Source organism: Podarcis cretensis, assembly GCF_951804945.1.
Source record: "Podarcis cretensis genome assembly, chromosome: 8".
In the NCBI taxonomy this organism is placed as follows: Eukaryota; Metazoa; Chordata; class Lepidosauria; order Squamata; family Lacertidae; genus Podarcis; species Podarcis cretensis.
The window spans coordinates 37,398,290-37,408,734 of NC_137177.1; the positions used below are offsets into that span (position 1 = coordinate 37,398,290).

Genomic DNA, 10,445 nt, shown 5'->3' on the forward strand with positions numbered 1-10,445 from the left:
ATTTGTGTGCTTCAGGGTCTTTTATTCAAGTAATACAAAAGGATCTTATTCCCCACGCTTCTCTTCTTGAGGTGGTTCATACTGAGCAAGCTGCAAAGAGAAAAACCCTGATTAAGTCTCAGATCATTTTTGTTGTGTCAAAAAAGTATGCTATGGGTTGACACTCTTGTTAGTGTGAATACATTAGCAGTGCATAATAGTCCTTTGGCTTGCTTGCCAAACAAGTTACTAAGCTACCTTTATAAAGAAATTGTGATTTTAAAAGTATAGACCTGATTGACTTTTGTATCAGTTGCTAGATTTCAACAAGATGACAATAAAGATTACATTGTGAATAAGGGGACAATAAAGATGTACATTGGGAACAAGGGTGGAAGGAGACCAGCAGCACCTCTTATTTGCCAAGAAGCTGCTGCAGAGGTGGCACTGGGGAGGGCTGCCAAGAAGACAGTAGATCCAGCCTCCAAGGAGCATGGAGCAGCTATTAATGCTCTCACAGTGATGGTGGTGGCGGCAGCAACAAACAATGCCTTCCCTGGAGGCTGGATCTGCCCCTGTGGGTCCTGCTGCCTGAGATGGTCACTTCACCTTGCATTATGGGTGAGGTGGCCCTGGGTCAGCAGCAGGAAACTGCCTGGAGGAGCTCTGCACTCAATAAACACTGAACGCTTTACCTTTGCTTTTAGTTTCTTATTTTCTTCCAACATGGCTTCATACTTCTCTTTCATCTCTGCCACTTCCAAGCGAAGGGCTTCCACTTCAGGATTTTCTGGAGCAGTAGCTCCTAAATGATGTTTCATAAAGCTTTTAACCAAAAGTTAAGTTATTTGCTTGCTTGGATGATACTTCACTGTGCACCTGATGAGCTGCAGGCTGTGCTACTCACCAAATTCTAAACTATGCCAGTTAACTCAGGTGCTGCCATCTGTCGGCACATCTACTTTTGTTTTTAGGATTACAGCCCACCAAAGTCAGGATTACTCCTGAAAATAGTGAGTCATGCTGAGCTGAAAGGAGCCCTTTAGTGAGCCTCGTAATTGGGGCCACAGCACTTTATCCTATGAGAACCAGGGACTCAGGGCTAGCTCAGGGCTGTACTCAGCTGCTGTGGGAATCCATTTCCCTAGCTCGGCAGGGCTCCCCTCCCCCCCCCCCCATTATTCTCATCCCCATCAAGTAGGCCAGGCAAGTGAAGGATACTCCAAGGCACAACTGGGTTTCTCCGGTTCTTCATATAAGGCCACCAGGACTGCGGGAGGAGAAAAGAGAGAGAGGGAGGAAAGGAGAGAGGAGGCTGAGTGGCTCTCTCTGCCCCCTGGGAACATAGGCAACAGCTGCCTTATACTGAGCTAGACCACTCGTCCGTCTAGCACAGCATAGTCAGCACAGACTGGCAGTGGCAGCTCTCCAGCGTTTCAGGCAAGACTGGAGCTGGGACCTTCTGCATGCCAGGCAGGCGCTCTGCCTACTGAGCTCCGTCCCTGCCCTCCTCCTCCTCTTCGTCTTCCTCCTGCCCGGCTTACCTTTGGTGAGGCTGTCCATGACGCCGGACTTCTCCAGGTAGCGGCGGAACTGCTCCCTCTTGGAGTCGGCGGGCTGTAAGGGAGAGAATGAGGAAGTCAGGGGCTCGAGGGGGCTCCCGCGCTCCCTTGCCCGCCCCTCCTTCCATCTCTCCCTCCCTCCTTCCCCCTCCGCGGACTCCCCACCTTGTAATTCGCCATGGGGTCCGCCGCCTGAGCCGGAAGTCAGACTGCGCCTGCGCTCCGCACCCTTTGTAAGCGACGCGGCGTCCGCGCGTCGCCATGGAGATCGGCGCTCCTCTTGCCGACGCCTTCATAAACTTAGACGGGTAGACGTACACGCTCCACGTTCAGTGTGGCTCCGCTGCACCCTTCTCGCACGTTGTCCTGGAGGTGGCGCCCGCCACGGGAGAAAAAGGGTGTGTGGAGGCGAAGGTCGAACGCGGCCGAGGAGATCCCCTCTCCCCGCAACAGGGGAGAAGAAAGAGCAAGAGGGCACTCTATTTTTTCCTACCTCTATGGTTGTGCTGCCTCTCCCCGCAGATCCCGCCCCTCCCTGGAGGGGGAAGACGAAGGCCTCAAGGCGGCCCCGCCCTCCAGGAGCAGCGCTCAGACGCGGAGGTCCGTGGGCGCCCGCCTGTGGCTGCCCGCGCCGGCCGAGGCCTCCTTCCGGGGCGGGGGGAGTCCTGGGCCGCCGCTCCTGCCGCTCCTCCTCGCCTTGCCGCCGCCGCCGCCCTTGTAGGGAGCCGAGCCTCCCGGCTGACTCCCCTCGGCGGCGGCGGCGCGAGTCCGGCCTTGGCCGGGCTGGAAGCTCCCTTCCTGGGGGCTCTGCTGTCCCCGCTCGCTGCCGGTGCTGGAGGGCGGGGAGCCGGCCGTGCTCGGCGCCGCCGTGGCCGAGGAGACGGCGCTGCCCGAGTCCCCGCCGCTGCAGGAGCCGCGCCGGGCACCGTTGGCGGGCGGCGGCGAGCGGGACGAGGAAGAGGAGCCGGCCGTCGCCTGGGCTGCGGCGGCGCCGGGGCCGCTCTCCTTGGTGCTGCTGCTGCTGCTGCTGCTGCTCCGCGACGGGCTGCGAGGGCCGGGCGGCGGGTGGGCTTCATGGGCGGCGGCGGCGGGTGGGCCCTGGGCGAGGCGGTCGTCCGGGCGGGGTCCCCAGGGTGCGGGGTTTGGCTGCTGGCCCAGCAGGGCGGAGCGCGGGCTGCCCCCGAGGGCCGAGGACGAAGCGCCGTAGGAGCCCGCCCGGCAGCGCTTGCAGGCCAGGTGGGCGACTTCCAAGCCGTTGAGGGCCAGCGACACGACGGCGATGGCTTGCATGAAGAGCAGGAAGACGGTCTTCTCGGTGGGCCGGGAGACGAAGCAGTCGACCACGTTGGGGCACGGCTGCTGGCGGCACTGGTAGAGCGGCTCCAGCTGGAAGCCGTAGAGCATGTACTGGCCCATCATGAAGGCCACCTCCAGGGCAGAGCGCATCAGGATGTGGGCCAGGTAGGTGCACATCAGGGAGCCCCTCAAGGGCGCTTTGCTCAGACGCTTCTGCTCCAGCTGCCGCAGCTCCTTCTCCAGTCTCCGGCGATCCTCCGCCTTCTCTGGGGCTGTCGCCTCCAGCTCAGCCCTCACCTGGGCCTTCTTCTTCTGCCGCTCCTTCTCCAGGGTCCTCAGCCTGTACAAGGCGTGGCCCATGTAGACCAAGGAGGGCGAAGAGACAAAGATCACCTGCAGGACCCAGTACCTGATGAGGGAGATGGGAAAGGCCTGGTCATAGCAGACATTCCTGCAGCCGGGCTGCTCCGTGTTGCAAATGAAGTCTGCTTGCTCGTCGTCCCACACGTCTTCAGCCGCCACGCCAAGGACCAGCATCCGGAAGATGAAGAGGATGGTCAGCCAGATCTTGCCAATCGTGGTAGAGTGGATGTGGACTTCCTCCAAAATCCCACCCAGGAAATTCCAGTCTCCCATGGCTATGCTGCCATTCTGACCCTAGAAGCCAGAGCAGAAGAAGAAATGGAAAATGGTCGTGTTTGGTGGGCAAAGTTGTCCCTTATCAACCAATTCCAGATGAACCTCTTCTGTCTACTCTGAATGGTTGATACTCCAGTCAGCTCTAAATAAATAGGGTCTATAAAACGCAGGTGGCGCTGTGGGTTAAAGCCTCAGCGCCTAGGGCTTGCCGATCGAAAGGTCGGCGGTTCGAATCCCTGCGGCGGGGTGCGCTCCCGCTGCTCGGTCCCAGCGCCTGCCAACCTAACAGTTCGAAAGCACCTCCGGGTGCAAGTAGATAAATAGGGACCGCTTACCAGCGGGAAGGTAAACGGCGTTTCCGTGTGCGGCTCTGGCTCGCCAGAGCAGCGATGTCACGCTGGCCACGTGACCCGGAAGTGTCTCCGGACAGCGCTGGCCCCTGGCCTCTTAAGTGAGATGGGCGCACAACCCCAGAGTCTGTCAAGACTGGCCCGTACGGGCAGGGGTACCTTCACCTTCACCTTCATAAAAGGATAAACACATATACCCATCCATTTTCTTATACCATGCATATTTTTATACGCCACTATTGTGTCTCTTCTTACTTGCCTTTTCTTTAAAAATGAAAAAGGCCCAAATGTTGCAATGATCCCCTTGATAATTTTGGTTGCCTCTTTCCAACTGTATAAAATCCATTTTGAGATGAGCAACCAAAACTGTACACAGTATTTCAAGTGTGTTTGCACCACAGATTTGCATTACAACATGATATGGATAATTTATTTTCAATTCTTTCCTAATGATTCCAAACATGAAATTTATATTTTTCGCTGCTGCTGCACACTGAGTCAACATCTTTTTAATTGACTACGACTCCAGGGCTTTGTTCCTGGTTAGTCCCTGCCAGTTCAGGGCCCCACAGGCATATGTGCAGTTAGGAATTTTTTGCCCTGGTGTGTATCACTTTACATTTGTTTACATTGAATTTCATTTTCCATTTTACTGCCCATTCACCCAGTTTGGAAAAATTATTTTGGAGCTTCTTTACATCGACCCCGTCGAAACCGGGCCCCTTGGTTTACTGAGGAGCTCTGGAAAATGAAGCGGGATCTCAGACGGCTAGAGCGAGTATGGCGACGGACTCGTGACGGAGCCTCAAGAACATCTTATAGGACACTTATGAAAGCCTATGAGACGGCTATGAAAGCTGCTAAGAAATCTTACTTTGCAGCTTCCATTGCATCCGCTAGCTCTCGCCCGGCACAACTTTTTAGAATAATTAGGTCAATAACGTCCTTAGGAGGACAACCAAATTTAAGCACAAATTTGACCCACAGCTGTGAGGCATTCACGAGTTTTTTTGCGGAGAAAGTCCTGTTGCTCCGCCGTGACCTCCCTGCCAATTTAGATACAGTGACTGAACTGGAGGCCCCTCGACTGACTTCAGGTCCAGTGTTGGACCATTTCGATCGGATACTCCCTACTGATGTGGATAGATTCCTCCAAGTTGGTAGGCCCACCACCTGCCTCCTCGATCCGTGCCCGTCTTGGCTGATTAGGGAGTGTCCAGATGTTGTGCGGACCCCCCTGGTTGAAATTATCAATTTGTCCCTTGACACGGGGACATTCCCAGGGGAACTGAAGGAAGCAGTGGTGTGTCCACTCTTAAAAAAAAAAAAACTTCATTAGATCCCTTAGACCTATCCAATTACTGCCCAGTTTCAAATCTTCCATACCTGGGTAAGGTAATTGAGAGAGCGGTTGCTGAACAGCTTGGTAGGTTTCTGGAGGAAACATCGGCATTGGATCCATTTCAGTTTGGTTTCCGTCCTGGTTTTGGGACGGAGACGGCTCTGGTTGCCCTAACAGATGATCTCCGTAGACAACTGGATCGAGGCGGGTCAGGACTGCTGATCCTTTTAGATTTGTCAGCAGCCTTTGACATGGTCGATCATGATCTTCTGGACCACTGCCTCGCAGACGGGATACAGGGCATAGCCCGTAACTGGTTGTGCTCTTTTATCTCTGGTCGGCGACAGAGGGTGGCACTAGGGAGGGAAATGTCGTCGCGCCACTCCTTGGTGTGTGGAGTGCCGCAGGGCGCAATTCTCTCCCCAATGCTTTTTAACGTCTTTATGCGCCCCCTTGCCCAGATTATCCGGAGCTTTGGGCTGGGCTGTCACCAATATGCTGATGACACTCAGCTCTATCTGCTGATGTATGGCCACACCGACTCGACCCCGAACACACTGACCAGATGCTTGGAAGCTGTGGCTGGATGGTTTCGTGGGAGCCGATTGAAACTAAATCCTTCGAAGACAGAGGTCCTATGGCTAGGTAGGGGTGGCATGGGGATGAGGAACCAACTCCCTTCTCTTGCGGGGGCCCAATTAGTGCCATTGCCTTCCGTTAAGAGTTTGGGTGTAATCCTTGACGCTTCCCTTTCCATGGAGGCGCAGGTTACAGCAACAGCCAAGGCAACATTTTTCCACCTTCGCCGCATCAAGCAGTTGGTCCCTTACCTTTCCCGCCCCGACTTGGCCACAGTGATCCATGCGACGGTCATCTCCAGGCTTGACTACTGTAATTCGCTCTATGCGGGGCTGCCCTTGAAGCTGTCCCAGAAACTCCAGCGGGTACAGAATGCTGCAGCGAGGCTCCTCACGGGGTCTCTGCCAAGGGAGCATATTCACCCAGTGCTTTTCAAGCTGCACTGGCTCCCGGTGGAGTACAGGGTCAGATTTAAGGTGCTGCTTTTGACCTTTAAAGCCCTTCACAGCCTAGGACCCTCGTACCTAGGGGACCGCCTCTCCCGGTATGCCCCACAGAGAGCCTCAAGGTCCATAAATAGCAACACCCTAGTGGTCCCAGGCCCTAAGGAAGTTAGATTGGCTTCAACCAGAGCCAGGGCCTTTTCAACTCTGGCTCCGGCCTGGTGGAACGCTCTGCCTCATGAGACCAGGGCCCTGCAGGATCTGATTTCTTTCCGCAGGGCCTGTAAGACCCTTTGGCTTGGAGCCAATTTGATTCCCTCCCTCCCTCCCTCTCTCTCTCTCTCTTTTTTCTTTTCCTTCTCCTCCTGCGATGAGGCTACATTTTAATATTTTAATGTTCCATTATTTTAATGTATTTTATTTTTGTTTTTAAGTTGTAATCATTCTTCTTGTTTTTATTATTGTTTGTAAGCCGCTCTGAGCCCGGCCTTGGCTGGGGAGGGTATAAATAAAAAATTATTATTACATCCATTACTGTTTCTAACCACTCTGAATAATTGGGTATCATCGACAAACTTTGCTACCTCACTGTTCATCTCTAACACCAGGTGATTTAGGAACAAGTTAAAAAACTGTGGTCCCAATACTGATCTTTCGGGATGCTTTCTACATCCCTCCATTGGGAGCCTTAAAATTCCATTTTGAAAAGTAGAATACTTTGAGCCTCCAACTTTCTAACAAAGATTGAAATATATCTCTACTTGTACAAAAACTACATGAGTCTCTATCAATATCTTCAGTCATTTGCAAGAGGTAGTTGCATATAATGCACTATACATTAATTTGCATCTTGACCACAATTCAGATTTTCAGATTTTGCAAGCTTTGCTCCCTGGAAGAAGCTGGTGGCTTCTTGTATTTTGTTTCACTATTTTAATAGTGCACATACCTTTTCAGCTGAAAACAAATTCTGAAAGCCCAGTGGATTCTTGCAACTAGTTCACCTTCTGCATATTCCATAGGCATTACAAAACGGTACGGGTTTTTTTCTCTTCTTGGGAAAAAATGGAATGCGAGGACATAAATCAATCAGCCCTTTGCAGCCACAGTTGCTTTTCAAAATTTCATTAGAAGCAAAATGATAATCAAGCTGTAAAAGCAAAAACCCCAGAATTGAAGAGATCAACCCTTGTGCCTTTGTGCAGTTTATTTTTCTTCTTGGATTTTCTGGTCCATCACAATTGCCATAGGCAAAAGGAAATAATCATCCAGGCTATGTTCAAATAACTGACCTCCACTCCCAGTTCTGGATAACAGGCTGGCAGGCTGCATCTCTTACCACCTTATTGGTACCAAGGTTGGTGTGAGCCATGGCTCTTCTTTTTATTCCATATCCAGAAACAGGTAGCAAGAAACCCATAATCCACGTTAAGGCCATATATTAGGCCAACCGGCATGTCACAAAATTGTGCGCGATCCTATTGAGCTCTCCGGAACTCTTCATCACATGAGATGGTGAACAAAACAAGAGGCGGGAAACAGCTGGCAGGCACTGAAACCATGGGGTGGAGCCTGCATTTTGTCACAGGGTGGAAAGTGGGCAGGGGAAAGAGATGTTCGCATGAGGCTCTGCAGAGTTCATGTTGCCTTTGCTGTAGGAAAAAGGTTTCCCTGTGCCCTGCAGCAAAAGCTGTTGAATAATGATGGCTGGAATGGTATATAGAGAGGAAGATATTCTGGCAGGACCAAATGTGGGCCAAGGAGACCAGTTTCAAATATTATCTTCTCCAAATAACAAGGTGGGGGTGCATCTTGGACTCATCAAGGATTTTTGAATCTTTAAATAGTTGAACTGCTTTTACTGATAATTTCATAGTTTTGTTGTAAACTGCTTTAGGGTTTTTTGTTGTTTTTTTTGCAATCAAACTATATAAATTTTATGAAATAAATAAGTAGTGTGAGCATCTTCAGTTGAGCCCAAAAATGAACTGGCAGCCCTTTTGGACCAGTTGAAGTTTCCTAGTTGTCTTCAAGGGCAGCCATACATTACAGTAATCCAATCTGGAGGTAACCAGAGCATGGAGTATTGTGGCGAAGTCATCTCTGTCCGAAAGGAGCCATAGCTGGTGAACCAGCTGTAGATGGGAACCAGCACTCCTAGTCATCAAGGCAGTCTGCACTTTGAGGGACAATGTAGAATAATAATGTTTCTATAGTGCTTTAAAGTGTCTAAAAAACTCCACATGCTTCAAATCCTTCCAGTTCTCAGAAGATCTGAGCATTGGGGGGTGGAGAAAACTTTGTTCCAGGCCCAAAAGGCACTACATACTGCTGTAAGCCTGCAGCTGTGTTACCCTAAGCCCCTGGAAAGAAAGGGAAATTATGCTGTCTCTGTTTCTTTCCAGGCAGGTTCCCACAAAGTTACCTGGGAATAAAATGCAGTCTCAAACACACATACACCCATGCCCTGCCTGCAGCCTCTGGGAACAGTTTGTGTTTGCTGCATCACTGCGGGCACAGCAAGGAGTAGCCTGCAAAGGCAGATCAGCTGCTGGCTGATTTGTCCTTGGCTGCCTCTATCAGGTACCCCACTCACCTTCCACAGAAGAAAGGCCCATCACCTGAAAGGAACAACAAACCCCATTTGTTTTAATTGGGAGTGATTATTGATTAATAGGGTAATTAATTGAAGTACCAATTGATGTTGTGAAATTGATGTTCAATTCACAGCAGAAAACTCTGGGACCAAAGGAGTGGGGTTTTTTTACATTGGGTCTCAGGTGGGCTAGCCTGCCTGGTTCTTATGCAAGGTTTGCCTTCAGTGAAATGGGTTCTTGCCAATAGTTTACTTTGTTTAGAGCAGGCATCACCCCTCCAGCTGTTTTGGGACTACAATTCCCATCATCCCTGACCACTGGTCCTGTTAGCTAGGGATGATGGGAGTTGTAGCCCCAAAACAGCTGGAGGCCAAGTTTGGGGATGCCTGGTTTAGAGCATGCCAATAGAGTTAAGGGCTTAGTCCCATGAGACACCATGGCAGCCTCCTCAGAGGGTAGGCTCCTATACTGTACAAGGCTAGCCTAGCTTGGCAGACTTATCCCACCATTTATTGCTCGTTTCTTCACATGGCAGATAACTGAGGCAGTGTATTTTTTTTCACCCTCTGGAGTCCTCTCTCCTTGGAGCCTGTGCATTCTTTTCTTTGAAACAGGAGGCAAGCAATATGCATCTATGCAGCTTCTAAATGGGCAGGGCCCAAAGTGCAAGCAAGAAGGCTGTTGCTTTCTGGAAGAGAACAATAACTAAACACATTGCCAATATTTAAATCAGTTTGTTAGCTTGCTTCTTTTCACTGGTATTGAACAGTCCTGGGCGATCAGAATTAGACAGGCACACACACAATAATGGCATACAAAAATAATTAGCTGGTTTCCAATTACTAGCAAGCCATGAGCACCTGTATTTCCTCCCACCTTATTTATTTGCACAATTTAAGGAACATATTGCAGAGGACAAGCAAACAACCAGATGGAGAGAGCTCCCAGCAGTGGATCAATATGTTCTGGCACTGAGTAGCAATCAATCGGTCACGTCCGATTTCATAGTTAAATGAAACGAGGCCCCAGCACAGTCAAATCCTCTGTGCCAGCCTCTACTTCACCACAGGCCTTTCAGCAACTGATTTCTCCCGTTTTTTAAATGCAACTTCAGTAACTGAAGTTAGTCCATTGAATGACTCTCTTCCCCCACCCCATTCCTTGAATTACCTACTTCTATTATGTTTGCTGAATAATTCTACTGGATCTGGCCTCTCCTTGTTATTGCAGGAAACAGATGTTCCCTGTTTTAGTATCTGTGTTTGCAGAGAGTCAGGAACCACTTTTTGAGGTACGGTGAGGGACAGTCATAGCTCGGGGGTATGCAGAGGGCCCAGGTTCAGTCCCTAATACCTCCAGCCTGAGATTAACCTTACTGGCCAAGAACAGCTCAGGAGACAGAGCTGAATGCATTTTAAAAAGAACCTCAGGATAGTTGCTTCATGAAATGGCTGGCTGGGGCAAAGGGGTTACTCCCAAAGTCCTCAAGTGTCTTCTGAATAGCCCTGCAGGAACCCTGTTTGCTTAGAGTCTGCTGCCCTTTCCCTCCTGACTCTATAAAAGGACATGAGTCATTTATCCTTGCTCTGGCCAGGACCCCCTGACGGACAACTTGTAATTATCATATCCATTCCCCACATGAAAATGGCAGTGGCACA

The 10,445-nt window shown here is 50.7% G+C and overlaps 2 protein-coding genes across 2 annotated transcripts; both read right to left on the bottom strand.

Annotated features, from left to right (window-relative positions):
• Window position 1: 1 nt before the first annotated feature.
• On the bottom strand, window positions 2-1,861 carry MYCBP (MYC binding protein). The gene is made up of 5 exons (XM_079989263.1): window positions 1,707-1,861; window positions 1,524-1,596; window positions 1,201-1,249; window positions 675-804; window positions 2-90 (listed from the first exon to the last, which is right to left on the bottom strand). Exons 1-5 carry the CDS (start codon window positions 1,719-1,721, stop codon window positions 46-48), a joined length of 312 nt encoding a protein of 103 aa, XP_079845389.1. The 5' UTR covers window positions 1,722-1,861; the 3' UTR covers window positions 2-45.
• A 268-nt stretch (window positions 1,862-2,129) lies between these two features.
• GJA9 (gap junction protein alpha 9) lies at window positions 2,130-4,542 on the bottom strand (the record flags this gene model as incomplete). The annotated part of the gene is made up of 2 exons (XM_079989383.1): window positions 4,018-4,542; window positions 2,130-3,652 (listed from the first exon to the last, which is right to left on the bottom strand). Exon 2 carries the CDS (start codon window positions 3,471-3,473, stop codon window positions 2,130-2,132), a length of 1,344 nt encoding a protein of 447 aa, XP_079845509.1. The 5' UTR covers window positions 3,474-3,652; window positions 4,018-4,542.
• Between the last annotated feature and the right edge of the window lie 5,903 nt (window positions 4,543-10,445).

What these genes read in the sequence shown, in the direction of transcription:
- MYCBP (XM_079989263.1), bottom strand. An exon ending in AAACCCAGTTGTGCCTTGGA is followed by an intron (nt 805 to 1,200) that starts GTATCCTTCACT and finishes TTTGGTTAAAAG; the next exon opens with CTTTATGAAACATCATTTAG. An exon ending in ATAAGAAACTAAAAGCAAAG is followed by an intron (nt 91 to 674) that starts GTAAAGCGTTCA and finishes TTCTCTTTGCAG; the next exon opens with CTTGCTCAGTATGAACCACC.